General features: G+C 49.8%; 1 protein-coding gene across 3 annotated transcripts in view; it reads right to left on the bottom strand.

Moving 5' to 3' along the window:
- Ak9 (adenylate kinase 9) overlaps positions 1 to 21,275 on the bottom strand; it is a 196,106-nt gene that overhangs the window by 148,894 nt on the left and 25,937 nt on the right. For all 3 annotated transcript variants that reach the window (XR_015644675.1, XM_087597256.1, NM_001431778.1), the window contains exons 8-12: positions 18,285 to 18,413; positions 16,412 to 16,486; positions 13,462 to 13,560; positions 11,433 to 11,572; positions 11,173 to 11,353 (exon numbers count right to left, since the gene is read on the bottom strand). Coding sequence is in view for 2 of the 3 variants with exons in the window: in XM_087597256.1 (XP_087453382.1) it covers positions 11,173 to 11,353; positions 11,433 to 11,572; positions 13,462 to 13,560; positions 16,412 to 16,486; positions 18,285 to 18,413 (624 nt within the window). In the remaining variant the exon portion in view is untranslated. The remainder of the gene's footprint in view (positions 1 to 11,172; positions 11,354 to 11,432; positions 11,573 to 13,461; positions 13,561 to 16,411; positions 16,487 to 18,284; positions 18,414 to 21,275) is intronic.

The raw sequence follows: 21,275 nt of genomic DNA, 5'->3' as shown, positions 1-21,275 counted from the left end.
GGGGAGACACACAGCAGAGTAACCCGTGCAGACACACAGCAGAGTAACCCGTGCAGACACACAGCAGAGTAACCCGTGCAGACACACAGCAGAGTAACCCGTGCAGACACACAGCAGAGTAACCCGGGGAGACACACAGCAGAGTAACCCGTGCAGACACACAGCAGAGTAACCCGTGCAGACACACAGCAGAGTAACCCGTGCAGACACACAGCAGAGTAACCCGGGGAGACACACAGCAGAGTAACCCGTGCAGACACACAGCAGAGTAACCCGTGCAGACACACAGCAGAGTAACCCGTGCAGACACACAGCAGAGTAACCCGTGCAGACACACAGCAGAGTAACCCGTGCAGACACAGCAGAGTAACCCGTGCAGACACACAGCAGAATAACCCGTGCAGACACACAGCAGAGTAACCCGGGGAGACACACAGCAGAGTAACCCATGCAGACACACAGCAGAGTAACCCGTGCAGACACAGCAGAGTAACCCGTGCAGACACACAGCAGAGTAACCCGTGCAGACACAACAGAGTAACCCGGGGAGACACACAGCAGAGTAACCCGTGCAGACACACAGCAGAGTAACCCGTGCAGACACACAGCAGAGTAACCCGTGCAGACACACAGCAGAGTAACCCGTGCAGACACACAGCAGAGTAACCCGTGCAGACACAGCAGAGTAACCCGGGGAGACACACAGCAGAGTAACCCGGGGAGACACACAGCAGAGTAACCCGTGCAGACACACAGCAGAGTAACCCGTGCAGACACACAGCAGAGTAACCCGTGCAGACACACAGCAGAGTAACCCGGGGAGACACACAGCAGAGTAACCCGTGCAGACACACAGCAGAGTAACCCGTGCAGACACACAGCAGAGTAACCCGTGCAGACACACAGCAGAGTAACCCGTGCAGACACACAGCAGAGTAACCCGGGGAGACACACAGCAGAGTAACCCGTGCAGACACACAGCAGAGTAACCCGTGCAGACACACAGCAGAGTAACCCGTGCAGACACACAGCAGAGTAACCCGGGGAGACACACAGCAGAGTAACCCGTGCAGACACACAGCAGAGTAACCCGTGCAGACACACAGCAGAGTAACCCGTGCAGACACACAGCAGAGTAACCCGTGCAGACACACAGCAGAGTAACCCGGGGAGACACACAGCAGAGTAACCCGTGCAGACACACAGCAGAGTAACCCGGGGAGACACACAGCAGAGTAACCCGTGCAGACACACAGCAGAGTAACCCGTGCAGACACAGCAGAGTAACCCGTGCAGACACAGCAGAGTAACCCGTGCAGACACACAGCAGAGTAACCCGTGCAGACACACAGCAGGTAACCCGTGCAGACACACAGCAGAGTAACCCGTGCAGACACACAGCAGAGTAACCCGGGGAGACACACAGCAGAGTAACCCGTGCAGACACACAGCAGAGTAACCCGTGCAGACACAGCAGAGTAACCCGTGCAGACACAGCAGAGTAACCCGTGCAGACACACAGCAGAGTAACCCGTGCAGACACACAGCAGAGTAACCCGTGCAGACACACAGCAGAGTAACCCTGCAGACACACAGCAGAGTAACCCGTGCAGACACACAGCAGAGTAACCCGTGCAGACACACAGCAGAGTAACCCGTGCAGACACACAGCAGAGTAACCCGTGCAGACACACAGCAGAGTAACACGTGCAGACACAGCAGAGTAACCCGTGCAGACACACAGCAGAGTAACCCGGGGAGACACACAGCAGAGTAACCCGGGGAGACACACAGCAGAGTAACCCGTGCAGACACACAGCAGAGTAACCCGTGCAGACACACAGCAGAGTAACCCGTGCAGACACACAGCAGAGTAACCCGTGCAGACACACAGCAGAGTAACACGTGCAGACACACAGCAGAGTAACCCGTGCAGACACACAGCAGAGTAACCCGTGCAGACACAACAGAGTAACCCGGGGAGACACACAGCAGAGTAACCCGTGCAGACACACAGCAGAGTAACCCATGCAGACACACAGCAGAGTAACCCGTGCAGACACACAGCAGAGTAACCCGTGCAGACACACAGCAGAGTAACCCGTGCAGACACACAGCAGAGTAACACGTGCAGACACACAGCAGAGTAACCCGTGCAGACACAACAGATTAACCCGGGGAGACACACAGCAGAGTAACCCGTGCAGACACACAGCAGAGTAACCCGTGCAGACACACAGCAGAGTGACCCCTGCAGACACACAGCAGAGTAACCCGTGCAGACACACAGCAGAGTAACCCGTGCAGACACAGCAGAGTAACCCGGGGAGACACACAGCAGAGTAACCCGGGGAGACACACAGCAGAGTAACCCGTGCAGACACACAGCAGAGTAACCCGTGCAGACACACAGCAGAGTAACCCGTGCAGACACACAGCAGAGTAACCCGTGCAGACACACAGCAGAGTAACCCGTGCAGACACACAGCAGAGTAACCCGTGCAGACACACAGCAGAGTAACCCGTGCAGACACACAGCAGAGTAACCCGTGCAGACACACAGCAGAGTAACCCGTGCAGACACACAGCAGAGTAACCCGTGCAGACACACAGCAGAGTAACCCGTGCAGACACACAGCAGAGTAACCCGTGCAGACACACAGCAGAGTAACCCGTGCAGACACACAGCAGAGTAACCCGTGCAGACACACAGCAGAGTAACCCGTGCAGACACACAGCAGAGTAACCCGTGCAGACACAGCAGAGTAACCCGTGCAGACACAGCAGAGTAACCCGTGCAGACACACAGCAGAGTAACCCGTGCAGACACACAGCAGAGTAACCCGTGCAGACACACAGCAGAGTAACCCCTGCAGACACACAGCAGAGTAACCCGTGCAGACACACAGCAGAGTAACCCGTGCAGACACACAGCAGAGTAACCCGTGCAGACACACAGCAGAGTAACACGTGCAGACACACAGCAGAGTAACACGTGCAGACACAGCAGAGTAACCCGTGCAGACACACAGCAGAGTAACCCGGGAAGACACACAGCAGAGTAACCCGTGCAGACACACAGCAGAGTAACCCGTGCAGACACACAGCAGAGTAACCCGTGCAGACACACAGCAGAGTAACCCGTGCAGACACACAGCAGAGTAACCCGTGCAGACACACAGCAGAGTAACCCGTGCAGACACACAGCAGAGTAACCCGTGCAGACACACAGCAGAGTAACCCGTGCAGACACACAGCAGAGTAACCCGTGCAGACACACAGCAGAGTAACCCGTGCAGACACACAGCAGAGTAACCCGTGCAGACACACAGCAGAGTAACCCGGGGAGACACACAGCAGAGTAACCCGTGCAGACACAGCAGAGTAACCCGGGGAGACACACAGCAGAGTAACCCGTGCAGACACACAGCAGAGTAACCCGTGCAGACACACAGCAGAGTAACCCGAGCAGACACACAGCAGAGTAACCCGTGCAGACACACAGCATAGTAACCCGTGCAGACACAGCAGAGTAACCCGGGGAGACACACAGCAGAGTAACCCGTGCAGACACACAGCAGAGTAACCCGTGCAGACACACAGCAGAGTAACCCGTGCAGACACACAGCAGAGTAACCCGTGCAGACACACAGCAGAGTAACCCGTGCAGACACACAGCAGAGTAACCCGTGCAGACACACAGCAGAGTAACCCGTGCAGACACACAGCAGAGTAACCCGTGCAGACACACAGCAGAGTAACCCGTGCAGACACACAGCAGAGTAACCCGGGGAGACACACAGCAGAGTAACCCGTGCAGACACACAGCAGAGTAACCCGTGCAGACACATAGCAGAGTAACCCGTGCAGACACACAGCAGAGTAACCCGTGCAGACACACAGCAGAGTAACCCGTGCAGACACACAGCAGAGTAACCCGTGCAGACACACAGCAGAGTAACCCGTGCAGACACACAGCAGAGTAACCCGTGCAGACACACAGCAGAGTAACCCGTGCAGACACACAGCAGAGTAACCCGTGCAGACACACAGCAGAGTAACCCGTGCAGACACAGCAGAGTAACCCGTGCAGACACAGCAGAGTAACCCGTGCAGACACACAGCAGAGTAACCCGTGCAGACACACAGCAGAGTAACCCGTGCAGACACACAGCAGAGTAACCCCTGCAGACACACAGCAGAGTAACCCGTGCAGACACACAGCAGAGTAACCCGTGCAGACACACAGCAGAGTAACCCGTGCAGACACACAGCAGAGTTACACGTGCAGACACACAGCAGAGTAACACGTGCAGACACAGCAGAGTAACCCGTGCAGACACACAGCAGAGTAACCCGGGGAGACACACAGCAGAGTAACCCGGGGAGACACACTGCAGAGTAACCCGTGCAGACACACAGCAGAGTAACCCGTGCAGACACACAGCAGAGTAACCCGTGCAGACACACAGCAGAGTAACCCGTGCAGACACACAGCAGAGTAACCCGTGCAGACACACAGCAGAGTAACCCGTGCAGACACACAGCAGAGTAACACGTGCAGACACACAGCAGAGTAACACGTGCAGACACAGCAGAGTAACCCGTGCAGACACACAGCAGAGTAACCCGTGCAGACACACAGCAGAGTAACCCGGGGAGACACACAGCAGAGTAACCCGTGCACACACAGCAGAGTAACCCGTGCAGACACACAGCAGAGTAACCCGTGCAGACACACAGCAGAGTAACCCGTGCAGACACACAGCAGAGTAACCCGTGCAGACACACAGCAGAGTAACCCGTGCAGACACACAGCAGAGTAACCCGTGCAGACACACAGCAGAGTAACCCGTGCAGACACACAGCAGAGTAACCCGTGCAGACACACAGCAGAGTAACCCGTGCAGACACACAGCAGAGTAACCCGTGCAGACACACAGCAGAGTAACCCGTGCAGACACAGCAGAGTAACCCGGGGAGACACACAGCAGAGTAACCCGTGCAGACACAGCAGAGTAACCCGGGGAGACACACAGCAGAGTAACCCGTGCAGACACACAGCAGAGTAACCCGTGCAGACACACAGCAGAATAACCCGTGCAGACACACAGCAGAGTAACCCGTGCAGACACACAGCATAGTAACCCGTGCAGACACAGCAGAGTAACCCGGGGAGACACACAGCAGAGTAACCCGTGCAGACACACAGCAGAGTAACCCGTGCAGACACACAGCAGAGTAACCCGTGCAGACACACAGCAGAGTAACCCGTGCAGACACACAGCAGAGTAACCCGTGCAGACACACAGCAGAGTAACCCGTGCAGACACACAGCAGAGTAACCCGTGCAGACACACAGCAGAGTAACCCGTGCAGACACACAGCAGAGTAACCCGGGGAGACACACAGCAGAGTAACCCGTGCAGACACACAGCAGAGTAACCCGTGCAGACACACAGCAGAGTAACCCGTGCAGACACACAGCAGAGTAACCCGTGCAGACACACAGCAGAGTAACCCGTGCAGACACACAGCAGAGTAACCCGTGCAGACACACAGCAGAGTAACCCGTGCAGACACACAGCAGAGTAACCCGTGCAGACACACAGCAGAGTAACCCGGGGAGACACACAGCAGAGTAACCCGTGCAGACACACAGCAGAGTAACCCGTGCAGACACACAGCAGAGTAACCCGTGCAGACACACAGCAGAGTAACCCGTGCAGACACACAGCAGAGTAACCCGTGCAGACACACAGCAGAGTAACCCGTGCAGACACACAGCAGAGTAACCCGTGAAGACACACAGCAGAGTAACCCGTGCAGACACACAGCAGAGTAACCCGTGCAGACACACAGCAGAGTAACCCGTGCAGACACACAGCAGAGTAACCCGTGCAGACACACAGCAGAGTAACCCGTGCAGACACACAGCAGAGTAACCCGTGCAGACACACAGCAGAGTAACCCGTGCAGACACACAGCAGAGTAACCCGTGCAGACACACAGCAGAGTAACCCGTGCAGACACACAGCAGAGTAACCCGTGCAGACACACAGCAGAGTAACCCGTGCAGACACACAGCAGAGTAACCCGTGCAGACACACAGCAGAGTAACCCGTGCAGACACAGCAGAGTAACCCGGGGAGACACACAGCAGAGTAACCCGTGCAGACACAGCAGAGTAACCCGGGGAGACACACAGCAGAGTAACCCGTGCAGACACACAGCAGAGTAACCCGGGCAGACACACAGCAGAGTAACCCGTGCAGACACACAGCAGAGTAACCCGTGCAGACACACAGAGAGTAACCCGTGCAGACACAGCAGAGTAACCCGGGGAGACACACAGCAGAGTAACCCGTGCAGACACACAGCAGAGTAACCCGTGCAGACACACAGCAGAGTAACCCGTGCAGACACACAGCAGAGTAACCCGTGCAGACACACAGCAGAGTAACCCGTGCAGACACACAGCAGAGTAACCCGTGCAGACACAGCAGAGTAACCCGGGGAGACACACAGCAGAGTAACCCGTGCAGACACACAGCAGAGTAACCCGTGCAGACACACAGCAGAGTAACCCGTGCAGACACACAGCAGAGTAACCCGTGCAGACACACAGCAGAGTAACCCGTGCAGACACACAGCAGAGTAACCCGTGCAGACACACAGCAGAGTAACCCGTGCAGACACACAGCAGAGTAACCCGTGCAGACACACAGCAGAGTAACCCGTGCAGACACACAGCAGAGTAACCCGGGGAGACACACAGCAGAGTAACCCGTGCAGACACACAGCAGAGTAACCCGTGCAGACACACAGCAGAGTAACTCGTGCAGACACACAGCAGAGTAACCCGTGCAGACACACAGCAGAGTAACCCGTGCAGACACACAGCAGAGTAACCCGTGCAGACACACAGCAGAGTAACCCGTGCAGACACACAGCAGAGTAACCCGTGCAGACACACAGCAGAGTAACCCGGGGAGACACACAGCAGAGTAACCCGTGCAGACACACAGCAGAGTAACCCGTGCAGACACAGCAGAGTAACCCGGGGAGACACACAGCAGAGTAACCCGTGCAGACACACAGCAGAGTAACCCGTGCAGACACACAGCAGAGTAACCCGTGCAGACACACAGCAGAGTAACCCGGGGAGACACACAGCAGAGTAACCCGTGCAGACACACAGCAGAGTAACCCGTGCAGACACACAGCAGAGTAACCCGTGCAGACACACAGCAGAGTAACCCGTGCAGACACACAGCAGAGTAACCCGTGCAGACACACAGCAGAGTAACCCGTGCAGACACACAGCAGAGTAACCCGTGCAGACACACAGCAGAGTAACCCGTGCAGACACACAGCAGAGTAACCCGTGCAGACACACAGCAGAGTAACCCGTGCAGACACACAGCAGAGTAACCCGGGAGACACACAGCAGAGTAACCCGGGGAGACACACAGCAGAGTAACCCGTGCAGACACACAGCAGAGTAACCCGTGCAGACACACAGCAGAGTAACCCGTGCAGACACACAGCAGAGTAACCCGTGCAGACACACAGCAGAGTAACCCGTGCAGACACACAGCAGAGTAACCCGTGCAGACACACAGCAGAGTAACACGTGCAGACACACAGCAGAGTAACACGTGCAGACACAGCAGAGTAACCCGTGCAGACACACAGCAGAGTAACCCGTGCAGACACACAGCAGAGTAACCCGGGGAGACACACAGCAGAGTAACCCGTGCAGACACACAGCAGAGTAACCCGTGCAGACACACAGCAGAGTAACCCGTGCAGACACACAGCAGAGTAACCCGTGCAGACACACAGCAGAGTAACCCGTGCAGACACACAGCAGAGTAACCCGTGCAGACACACAGCAGAGTAACCCGTGCAGACACACAGCAGAGTAACCCGTGCAGACACACAGCAGAGTAACCCGTGCAGACACAGCAGAGTAACCCGTGCAGACACAGCAGAGTAACCCGGGGAGACACACAGCAGAGTAACCCGTGCAGACACAGCAGACTAACCCGGGGAGACACACAGCAGAGTAACCCGTGCAGACACACAGCAGAGTAACCCGTGCAGACACACAGCAGAGTAACCCGTGCAGACACACAGCAGAGTAACCCGTGCAGACACACAGCAGAGTAACCCGTGCAGACACAGCAGAGTAACCCGGGGAGACACACAGCAGAGTAACCCGTGCAGACACACAGCAGAGTAACCCGTGCAGACACACAGCAGAGTAACCCGTGCAGACACACAGCAGAGTAACCCGTGCAGACACACAGCAGAGTAACCCGTGCAGACACACAGCAGAGTAACCCATGCAGACACACAGCAGAGTAACCCGTGCAGACACACAGCAGAGTAACCCGTGCAGACACACAGCAGAGTAACCCGTGCAGACACACAGCAGAGTAACCCGTGCAGACACACAGCAGAGTAACCCGTGCAGACACACAGCAGAGTAACCCGTGCAGACACACAGCAGAGTAACCCGTGCAGACACACAGCAGAGTAACCCGTGCAGACACAGCAGAGTAACCCGTGCAGACACAGCAGAGTAACCCGGGGAGACACACAGCAGAGTAACCCGTGCAGACACAGCAGACTAACCCGGGGAGACACACAGCAGAGTAACCCGTGCAGACACACAGCAGAGTAACCCGTGCAGACACACAGCAGAGTAACCCGTGCAGACACACAGCAGAGTAACCCGTGCAGACACACAGCAGAGTAACCCGTGCAGACACAGCAGAGTAACCCGGGGAGACACACAGCAGAGTAACCCGTGCAGACACACAGCAGAGTAACCCGTGCAGACACACAGCAGAGTAACCCGTGCAGACACACAGCAGAGTAACCCGTGCAGACACACAGCAGAGTAACCCGTGCAGACACACAGCAGAGTAACCCGTGCAGACACACAGCAGAGTAACCCGTGCAGACACACAGCAGAGTAACCCGTGCAGACACACAGCAGAGTAACCCGTGCAGACACACAGCAGAGTAACCCGGGGAGACACACAGCAGAGTAACCCGTGCAGACACACAGCAGAGTAACCCGTGCAGACACACAGCAGAGTAACTCGTGCAGACACACAGCAGAGTAACCCGTGCAGACACACAGCAGAGTAACCCGTGCAGACACACAGCAGAGTAACCCGTGCAGACACACAGCAGAGTAACCCGTGCAGACACACAGCAGAGTAACCCGTGCAGACACACAGCAGAGTAACCCGGGGAGACACACAGCAGAGTAACCCGTGCAGACACACAGCAGAGTAACCCGTGCAGACACAGCAGAGTAACCCGGGGAGACACACAGCAGAGTAACCCGTGCAGACACACAGCAGAGTAACCCGTGCAGACACACAGCAGAGTAACCCGTGCAGACACACAGCAGAGTAACCCGGGGAGACACACAGCAGAGTAACCCGTGCAGACACACAGCAGAGTAACCCGTGCAGACACACAGCAGAGTAACCCGTGCAGACACACAGCAGAGTAACCCGTGCAGACACACAGCAGAGTAACCCGGGAGACACACAGCAGAGTAACCCGGGGAGACACACAGCAGAGTAACCCGTGCAGACACACAGCAGAGTAACCCGTGCAGACACACAGCAGAGTAACCCATGCAGACACACAGCAGAGTAACCCGGGGAGACACACAGCAGAGTAACCCGTGCAGACACAGCAGAGTAACCCGTGCAGACACAGCAGAGTAACCCGTGCAGACACACAGCAGAGTAACCCGTGCAGACACAGCAGAGTAACCCGTGCAGACACACAGCAGAGTAACCCGTGCAGACACACAGCAGAGTAACCCGGGGAGACACACAGCAGAGTAACCCGGGGAGACACACAGCAGAGTAACCCGTGCAGACACACAGCAGAGTAACCCGTGCAGACACACAGCAGAGTAACCCGGGGAGAACAAGTCTCGGGTCTTTCCGGTTAGTGTCTTAGGAGCAGTACACAACGCCGTGTGCGTCTTTCGCACACACGCATGCTCTGGAAATATTCATGCTCTGGAAATCCATCTAATTGGTTGGACTGTTGTTGGTACTTAAGAGTATGCATGTGCTCCTGCATATGAACAGATAATTCCAAACTACTCCTCTAATGTATAACCCCACGGCTGACTACAGTGGCTGTCATTATCCCATATCCCTGCCAACACTTCCTAAAGCAAATCCCCCTCATTTTAACCATGCTGGTGTGTGTCTGATAATGTCTTGTTTACCCGGTGACTAGGGAAGTCAAACATCTCCATGTTTATTGGACACTCAGACACTGCCTTTTTGAAATGGGTGTTCATCTATCTTGACCATTTTTTATTGTATTTCTTATATTTTAGAAGTTTCTTACAGTGTTCATGTTTGGGTGTCATTTTTTTGTTTTATAAACAGCACAGATATTTTCTACCATTTTGTGGTTACTGTTTCATTTTTAATGGCATTTGCCCCCTTTTCCATATCCGTTTTTTGTTTTAAAACTACTGCTCCCGGGGCTGGAGAGATGGCTCAGCGGTTAAGAGCAACGGACTGCTCTTCCAGAGGTCATGAGTTCAATTCCCAGCAACCACATGGTGGCTCACAACCATCTGTAAGGAGATCTAATGCCCTCTTCTGGTGTATCTGAGGACAGCTATAGTATATATAATAAATAAATTTATTTAAAAAAAAACAAAAAAAACCCCAAAAACCAAACAAACAAACAAAAATAACCTACTGCTCCCCCTTTCTTTTCCTTGGGCTAAGAGGTTTTTTGTTTTTGTTTTTGTTTTTTTAACTTGTTTATTTTTACAAAGAACCAAAATTTTGTTACATTGCTTCTTTGTATTTTGTCTTTTGGTCTCTATTTCTTCCCTAACTTCTGTTAGTGATTTTGGGTTCAACTGGAACTTGCAAATGAGTTGCAGGCTCGTAAGGACTGTGGGTGAGCCCCGGCGTGGGCGTGTCCTGATTGCCCCTGTCTTCTCTCCAGGGCCACCTGGCTTACCTTCCTGAGGCTCTCTCTGACAATCCGGAGGATGCCTTCCGCACAGCAACCCCAGTGCCCGATGGAAAGTTATGAAAACCAAGCTCAACTAAAATTCTACAGAATTTTACAGAAAACAGGGGCTCCACAAGTAGTTACCTTTGCTTTGAAGTGTTCTGCAATCAGGTTGGCCAGTGTGGTTTTCCCTGAGTGGTTGGGTCCAAAGATAAAGACTTTGCAAGGTGGCAACGGCATAGGTGGTAGGAGGAAGGGACGGGGGTTCAGCAAGAACAATTTTAATGTTTCTTCCGAAGAAAGGCAGTACATTTTACCTAGAAAACTTAAAACACACCGCGAGAGTAAACAATTTAAAGTGCCACGGGCAGCTTTAAAACGTAGGCTCTGGAAAGCTTACTAACCTCACGGAAAAGTCTGCTGCTCCTGGATAAATGTTCCCATCCTTTAAGGACACCGGGCAAGCCCGCGCCCACTTGCTTCGGTTCCATCTATACCTTGGCCCCATGAGTTTATAAGACGACACTGTGCGGAACAGCTCTTCCTGTGAACCGCAGACACTATCCTTAGGAACACGAACCTAAGCTTTGCAGACATCGGTGGTACCAAATATTTGACCTTTATTTGATAGCAGTTTACTATTTAAGGAACAGTTTAGAATGCACATTTTGGCTTTGGGGGCGTGTGGTGATTTGAATATGCTTGGCCCAGGGAATGACACTGTTAGGTGTGGCCTTGTTGGAGTAGGTGTCTGCTCCTGGCTTCCTTTGGATGAAAATGTGGAACTCTCAGCTCCTCCAGCGCCATGCCTGCCTGGACACTGCCATGCTTCCTGCCATGATGATACTGGGCTGAACCTCTGAATTGTGAGCCAGCCCCAGTTAAATGCAGTCCTTTATAAGAGTTGCACACATACGCACACTCACGCTCACACACATATACGTGCACATGGACACACACACATACATACACACTCACACACACACCCTTGCACACATACACACAGTCACACACATAGGTGCACATGCACACACACGCATACAGTCACACTCACACACACACACACATACACGCAAACACACCCATACGCACATAAACTCATACACTCACAGACACATATGCGCACAGGTACACGGACACACGCGCACACACACATGTACACACACACATACACACATACACACGCACACGCACAAGTCCCTACCTGTGGACTGTCACATGGCCTCAGTTAGATTACAGGTTCGACTTCCTTTCTCCTGATAAGAACCCGTTCTGCTGGCACCTGAGATTCCCGAAGTGCTTCTCCACGCTACTGAGGCAGTACCGTCCCTGAGCCCTCAGTCAGTGACCTTTGCCCATCCTGGATGTTCCTACCCCGAGTCCCCCAAATTATATAGGCCAAGTAAAGCCGATCTGCCTCCCGGTGACTGGCTGCTCCCTAGGTGTCTTCTATGTACTCACAAGGCTTCCTGACCCCCAGTCTCTCTTTCTGCTTCCTTTTCCCTCCGTGGCCAATATTGGCCTATGACCCCCAGGGTGAATGAGGGTCACACCTGCTGCCCACGGTGGTCAGAAAAGGGGATCAGATTGTCTGGAACTGGAGTCACAGATGGGCACTGGGAACTCTATCTGGAGTCGGTTGCACTCGAAACAACTGAGCTCTCTCTCCATTCCCACAAGGCTCTCAGAATTGATTGGCCGTAGGACACCATTTTGGACCACGGAGATGAGCCATTCTGATGAACACATTCACAACTCCTGGCATCAAAGCAAAGCAGGGCAAAAGCTCCCATAACTGCTTCCCCAGACTCTGTGCCCACCTCCCTTCTTCTGCTGTACCAGAGTCCACCTGCACTGACCTGCCGTGACCTCTGGGTTTTGTCGTGCCGCATATCAAAACGACTTCTGCGACTATTAGCCTATTTGAATTTTGGGATCTACTAACAATTCCACTATATCAAATTTTCTATGCACATAGGCTAAGTTAGTCTTCCCCAGGTACATCAAACCCTCAAACTAACAGTGCTTGTGTCTCTTATTCAGACATCTCTTATACTGGAGTTAATATCACAAATAATATTGTGCTCAGACTGTAGCTTCTTCCTAGAAGATGTCTTTTTTAAATTATATATACATATATATACATATATATATATCACATGACTTCTCTATCTGCATGCATACTTGCATGCCAAAAGAAGGCACCAGATCCCATTACAGATGGTTGAGAGTCACCATGTAGCTGCTAGGAATCGAACTCATGACCTCAGGACCTTTGGAAGGGCAGCCAGTTCTCTTAGCCACTGGGCCACCCCTTCACTCCCTGAAGGGATATCTTTATGGAGAGAGCGCTATCCCTTAGATCTTAGGAGATGCTGGGACACGGTAAGGTGCAGCAGTATGCGTTCGGGCAGGCAGGTCGGTTGAACTTACAGTGTCAATTATGTCCGTCATCTCCTCTTCTGTGCCCTGAAGCTTGGTTATGATGGCTGCCCGCCGCACGTTCAAGTACTTCAGCCGCTCTATGACCGTCTGAGTGTGAGGAAAGAACGTTTGCTCTCATTGGCACTTGAGCATGGCAAATGTTATGAAAAAGTCGTGGGCTCATGCTTCTTCCGAGACTCTGTGTGGAATCTACTCTCAGTCTTCCCCGGCTTCTATGCATCGCCGAGATCTTTGGTGTTTCCTTTACATATCTATCTATCTATATATATCTATATATATGCATATGTATATGTATGCATATACATACATAGCAATATATTGCAGATAATATAGAAATATGTAAAACACATACTATACATTTATAAATCCATATATCATAAATATAATATATAAATTTAAGATATATTGGGGTTGGGGATTTAGCTCAGTGGTAGAGCGCTTGCCTAGGAAGTGCAAGGCCCTGGGTTCAGTCCCCAGCTCCGAAAAAAAGAACCAAAAAAAAAAGATATATAAATATGATATTTATGTAATATATTATAAATATAGCATATTTATAATATATAGATATAGATATACATAATATATAAAATACTTAATATGCATAAGTAAATTCAAATATAAGATACTTATATATGATGTTACACATATTATATATAATTTTATATTACCTATTAAATGATATATATTGTATAAACATATATTATTTAAATATATGTATTTATTTTATTATATATTACATAATATGTGTTTATAAAATATATTACATAATACAAAATGTATTACATATATTTAAATGTATGTGGTATATATTATATAAATATATATGAAAAATGTTGGTTTTTTGAGGCCAAGTTTCATGCATTGACGGCTATCTTTGAACTTGTTCTGTGGTTGAGGGTGATTTTGCGTTGAGGACTGCCTGTCTCTCCTTCCTCAGTGCTGGGATTGCAGGCATATGGCACCACACAGTGTACTGTACAGGAGATAAGACCTGCAGTTTCATGCTGCTAGGCAAGCACTGGAATAACTGGGCCCTAGTCCCAGTTTGCTGGTGTTCCTTGGTGGCTTGTATATGCTTGGCTATACACACACTCTCTCTCCCTCTGATGTCACGCTGCAGTGCAGTGCAGTGCTCTCTCTCTCTCTCTCTCTCTCTCTCTCTCTCTCTCTCTCTCTCTCTCTCTCTCTCTCTTCCTCTGGTGTCATACCACAGTGCATGGCTACGTTCTGTCCCTCTGATGTCAACACCGCAGTTCATGGCTGTGCTCTCTCTCTCTCTCTCTCTCTCTCTCCCTCTGATTTCACACTGCAGTGCATGGCTGTGCTCTCTCTCTCTCTCTCTCTCTCTCTCTCTCTGATGTCACGCTGCAGTGTATGGCTGTTCTCTCTCTCTCTCTCTCTCTCTCTGATATCACGCTGCAGTGTATGGCTGTTCTCTCTCTCTCTCTCTCTCTCTCTCTCTCTCTCTCTCTCTCTCCCCTCTGATTTCACACTGCAGTGCATGGCTGCGCTCTCTCTCTCTCTCTCTCCCTCTCCCTCTGATTTCACACCGCAGTGCATAGCTGTGCTCTCTCTCCCGCTGATGTCACACTGGAATGAGAACCACAGAGAACAGCTGTGGCAGATGTCGCTGTTAGATCCAATTAGAAGAAGACTGAACATGACCACCGGCTTTGGCAAAGAGGAGAGAGAGCTTTGTAGCCTTGTAGGCACTTGTTCCACATGAGGTCTTATTTGTCCCTGGTCTGGCCCCACCACTGGTATCCTGATCATGGTGCTACCTGTGATCAGCCATTGTCTTCACTCTTCCCCTTCGTCCCCTTGCTAAGTTGCTGACCAGGTCCCACCAGGCACACCTCCCGAAGCAGTCCTCACACTACCTCTTTTGCACAATCCTGCTCATTACCAGGGTAGGTTAGGCCACCATCTTCTGCTGGATTGACCATGAGAACCACAGGTAGTCAACTTACCACCAGTTTGTGTCTCCTTTACTTTTTCCTCATGGGGAAGTCTGGGTAGATTTTCTTTTGTTCCTGGTTTTAAAGCTTTCACTGGTTGCCCGTTCCCTCATGATGAGATCTGAACTCTTCCACTGACAGCGTTCTATAGAACTGGTTCTATAGAACTCTGGGACTACCCCACACTCCCTACCTCATCCTGGTCTCAGCCCTAAGGTTGGTTCCGGTTCTTTCTGATCCGTGGGCATTTGGACAGACTCTTCTCTCAGCAGAGAATGTGTCCCATCCTCTCCTCCATCAAGCCTTCAGGGTCTAATTCTTACTCCTCCTTGAGTGGAATCCACCCAGATGAGCATCGGGCACTGTCCTTCTAGCACAAGCCCCTGAACTACCTTACGCTTGTGACTGTAATGCAAACTGACACTTGTGAACTTATTTTCCTAATACATTGGATGCTTATATAAGGGGAGGGACTGATGGATTCATCAGCTTCTTTTCCATACGTACTCCCATAATCAATATTATGCTAGGTGTGTATGAGATTTAAAAAATAGTTATTGTGTTTGTGTTATTAATTAATATGAGGCACTAGGCATTAGACCTAGAATTTTATTCCCAACAAAAAGCTTCGGCCATCGTAGTGGGTAAAGTAGCATCTGTTCCGGTTGTAAGTTGCACACCCTCAATGACTGTGGATGCCAGCATCCACGCCCTCACTGACTGGATGTCAGCACCCTGTCGCGTGCCATTTGCTTTTACTTTTCTTGGAGGCACTGTAGCCATAGAGAAGTTTTAAATTCAACTGTTGTTTCGCCTTCAACATGAGCAGATGAACAAACGCAACACGGAAGTTTAAAGTGTTGAAACAAAAGTTCACGGTAATACCCTAGAAACAGAACACCTCCTAAAACGAGCCCAAGCCGGAAACGTTTCAGAATTTCTCAACCGCGAGGAATGTCTGTGCCGCACACTACACTCACCAGGAAGAGCTCCTCCGGTGGCTTATTCCCATCCAGCTCGATGAGATACTGCGGGTTATGCTCAGCCATTACCTCCTGGAGAAAAATCAAAAGGCAAGCTGAATACGAGGGGAGACTCTTAATGCACTGTGAGGAAGTCTTAAGAGCTAATTCGTGCATAATATGCAGGGTACAGTGTGGTCATTTGCTGTGTTCAACAGATCTTCCCACAGGCAGAGCTAGCCTGCCTACCAGGGACATGTGCTCGAGGTGCAGTGGTGGGCTTGGTCGCTGAGCTATGCCACGCCCCCAGCCACCCATGCCACGCCCCGACGCCACGCCCCCCACCCCACCCAGGCTCCTGCCCCTATATTTTTCCCCTCATGTTTTCTGCTATTCTAAAGTTTAAAAGTTCTTCCCGATGTTCTTCCCGATAGAGACGGTTTTGGGGACATTTTGCAGCACACGACTTTGCTGCTTGGTTTTGAAAGCACGGAAAAAGCTGACTGAAATTTAAATCGAGTACTTTCTTCATAACAGCAGCATGAAGCTTCGTGCTGCCCCTTCTATTACTTTAGGGCACACCACTTTATAGAAAATGTACGGAACAGAAGAATACAAAGTAAAACATCTTTAGTCTGTTCGCTGAAAGGGTATTACCACTGTTCCCCACCCATTTTCTGTGCTGTGAAGGAAATGCTGTTGCATATTTGATAGCGATGAAACTCCGGCGCCTACTTGCCCGTTAAACGTTATAGTCAATATTTCCCCATCTCTTTCCAAGATTATGAGAACATCCCATCCTCAGAGTTGTGTGGGATCACATGCTGTGGCTACAGCAGCTATTTATCAACCCTTTGCTATTAGTAGATTATAGTATCTTATTAGTTGTTTTAAAGTCGTTTTACTTATCCTTAAAGCTAAACGTTTTTCTTCAATAATTTCCAATGTGACTGGACTGACGGCAGCCACTGAGGGAATTCAGGCAAACACGCTTTGCACCCTCCTGTTCATTATCCCCCATGCTCATTGTTGACAGACGTGTTGCACGCAGGGCATCTCTGACTGTATCCTTAGACATTGATAATAAGTAGGCTGAAAATGAACAGGCTCCTTCCAAAAGCAGGTTGGATGTCAGCAGGTATAATGTATAGTTCAGAAGTCTTACAAGCGGGGCTGGGGATTTAGCTCAGTGGTAGAGCGCTTGCCTAGGAAGCTCAAGGCCCTGGGTTCGGTCCCCAGCTCCGAAAAAAAGAACAAAAAAAAAAAAAAAAGAAAAAGAAAAAAGAAAAAAGAAGTCTCACAAGCAATGCAGAGGCTGGGCATCCTCTCCTCAGGTCACTGCCTGTTTGAGCTTTCATAGTCTGACAGACTGAGTTGAAAAGACAGCATCTGTTTTCACTTTTCATCTTGCTAGCGGGTCATATTCCCATCTCCGGAAACAGCCTGGTGACTTTTGAAAATTATGTTTACCTTATCCTGAGCAGCATGGAGGGGCTTTGAGGGAGGAGAATAACATGGCTGTGAGAAAGAGACTTGGCGGGCAGGATGGACGGATGGCTCTGTGGTTAAAGCACTACTGCTTTTGCAAAGGATCTGAGTTCAATTCCTAGCACCCACAAGGTGGCTCACAATGGCTGTAGCTTCTGTACAGGGATCCTGTACCCTCTACTGGCCTCCAAAGGCTTCTGAATACACATGGTGCACATGAATGTGTAACACGCACATACACACATACACAAACATGCACACGTGTACAATAAGCACACACTAAGCACACCTTTAGAAACAAAAGCTTTTTCTGAGGATTTTCATCGAAGACGCTCGAAAACCATTTAACCCCAGGCAGAGCCCAGATGTCAACGCTGCCAGTTCAGCGATGTCTCCTTCTCACCTCTAAAGCATTGAGGAGAAGCTCCTTGTAAAGGTTCACGGTGACTTCAATGTTCTCCAGATAATCTTCAGGCCTCTGGACAAGGTATTGAAGAGTTTCGGTCACCATCTGCATTTCAGCCAGAAACGCCTAAGTGGGGAAACACAGAAGGGAGAGTCAGAACTTAACTCTTGGAAACCGGTTACTTAATTGATGAGGGGTGTCCCAGAACACCATCTTTAGTGAGACGCACTGAGGCAGAGTGGAGACTGAGGCCCATCAGAGATGGAGCCTACCCGGAATATTCATTAGAAATGACTTTAGATTGACCTGAGAACTTGCTAATTTGTTACTGTTGTTCTCTATAAGCTGGATGGCAGAGGGCTTCATTTCCTTTGAAATTGGAGTCTCTGAGCGCCCCAGCTTGTGGACCATACCCTCATGCAGGTCAGGAATCAGATTCCCTGCATCCCAGGTATGTACAGAATGATTCACAACAGAAGAAAACTACAGTTGTAAGAAGCAAATGAAGAAGTTATATGGTTGAAGTCACCACGACATGAAGAACTGTATTAGAGGGTCACAGCATTCGGAAGGTGGAGAGCCCCTGTTCTAGTAGTTTCAAAGTTTTGGGTCTTCCATTAAGGTCTCTGACTCATTCTGAGTTATGTCTGTGTGGAGTGAAGGGCGGGGGTCTAGCTTTGTTCCTGTACCTGTGCATACTCATCTCCCCAGCACCGTTCACTGAACGGAATGCCTTTCCAGCATGTTCACAGCGGTGTTACAGAGAGTCACATGGGTGTAGCTCTGTGGGTTGACTTCTTGGTCCTCTGTGCCACTGACCTACTTGGATGATCCGTGATCCTGCCACTTTGATGGCTTTGCCGTGTCATTTGAAACCAGGTTCCCGGTACCACTGTCTTCCACGAGTCTTGGGATTTCATTCCCATGTTTGTGTTAGAATTCTGGCCATCAGAACTTTGGTGAGGATGGGGTGAACCTGTACAATACTTCTGGTAACAGACATTTCATGCACTGACAGTGGGAGACTTCATGACCCAACTCTCACCAATAGACAGGTGACCTAGACAAAAACTAAAGAAAGGAATGCTAGCGCTAACAGACAACATAAGCCAAATGAACCTCACAGACATTTACGCAATATATATCCTTATGGAACTTTCTCAAAAACTCACCACATACTCAGACACAAAGCAAGGCTCACTAGATACAAAGAAATTAAAATAATTCCCTGTATCTTATCAGACCGCTACAGAGTAAAGCTGACATCAATGGCAACAGAAACAACGGAAAGCTTACAACAAAATAAACACAAGAACAAAACTGAAGAGATCTCATCCTAGCAACTTAATAGTACACCTGGAGGTTGTGGAACAAGGCTGGACATAATCAAACTGAGGCTAAATCAATGAAATAGAAACAGAGAGCAATACAAATAATCAATGAAACAGAGAGATGGTTCTTTAAGAATATCAACAATATAAACCCTTATCCAAACTAACTAAACGTGGAAAGAGAATACACAAATTAATAAAATTAGAAATGACAAAGGGGACATAACAACAGACAATGAGGAAACCTAGAGAATCACAAGGAGATACTTTAAAACCCTGTACTCCCCCAAATTGGAAAATCTAAAAGAAATGGATAATTTTCTTTATAGCTATCACTTACTAAAGTTAAATGAAGACCAGGTAAACAATTTAAACAAATCTAGAACTCCTAGTGAAATAGAAGCAGTCGTTTAAAATCTCCTAGCCAAAAAAAGGTCAAGCCCAGATGGTTTTACCACAGAATTCTACCAGACTTTCAAAGAAGAGTTAATGCCAATACTCCTCAAACTATTTCACAAAACAGAAACACAAGGGACATTGCCCAATTCATTTTATAAGGCCACAGTTACCCTGATACAGAAACAACACAAAGAGTCAACAAGTTGAATCGAAAGAGAATTACAGACCAATTTCCCTTGTGAACATAGATGCAAAAATACACAATAAAATATTTGCAAACTGAAACCGAGAACACATCAAAAATATCATTCACCATGATCAGGGGAAGGGACTAAGCTCAGAGCCAGGCTGATCCCACACCAGGCTGCAAACTAACAGTTTGGGAGACAAGGCTTAAGTTTCTGTTTCCCAGAAATGAGAACCTGGAACCTGTGGTTAGCCAACCACAGCTGTGGGCAGCCAATCCGAGGACACTGTGTTGACAGACCTGAGGACAGGTAGTTAAAATGAGCAAGCAACCCCCTGGGAAGTTGCTAGAGCCTAGCCAATTGTAGAGTCAGTCAGACCCCTAGAGAGAGCGCTAACCAATCAAGGTAAAAGGGCACACGGACCCCTTCCTCGAATTCCCCTAATTGACAATAAAAGCTGGGCCTGCCAGTCCACCAGAGGTTTCCATTTCCTGATGGGGTTACCCCTACATACAGGAAATTTAGCTGAATAAACATTCTTTGCCTTTGCATACAATTCGAGTCTGAGGTATCATTCTTTAGTAATTATTGAACCCTAACACAAGTAGGTAGGCTTCATCTTATAGCTGTATGGATAGCTCAGAATAAAGAAAATCAACAAAAGTAATACACTATAAACAAACAGAAAGAGAAAACAAACCACATGATCATCCCATCAGATGCAGAAAGGCCTTCGACAAACCCAGCACCTCTTCACGATGAAGTCCTGGAGAGATTAGGAAAACAAGGGCCTCAACATAATGACGGTTGTTTACGGCAAACTCACAGTTTCAACTTAAATGGAGAGAAATTCAAAGGAATTCTGCTAAAATGAGAAACGAGACAAAGTTATCTGCTCTCTCCACATCTATTCAATACAAAACTTGAAGTCTTATCTAGAGCAAGAAGGCTGAAGGAGATCGGGGGAATACAAACTGGGAAGGAAAACGTCGGAGAATCTTTATTTGAAGATGATATGATAGTATGCATAAGTGACCCTAAAAATTCCACCAGGGAACTCCTACAGTTGA

The sequence above is a fragment of the Rattus norvegicus genome, chromosome 20, assembly GCF_021556685.1.
Source record: "Rattus norvegicus strain SHRSP/BbbUtx chromosome 20, alternate assembly SHRSP_T2T, whole genome shotgun sequence".
Classification (NCBI taxonomy): domain Eukaryota; kingdom Metazoa; phylum Chordata; class Mammalia; order Rodentia; family Muridae; genus Rattus; species Rattus norvegicus.
Note: the sequence above shows the minus strand (reverse complement) of the source record. Positions and strands in the feature narration are given on the sequence as shown.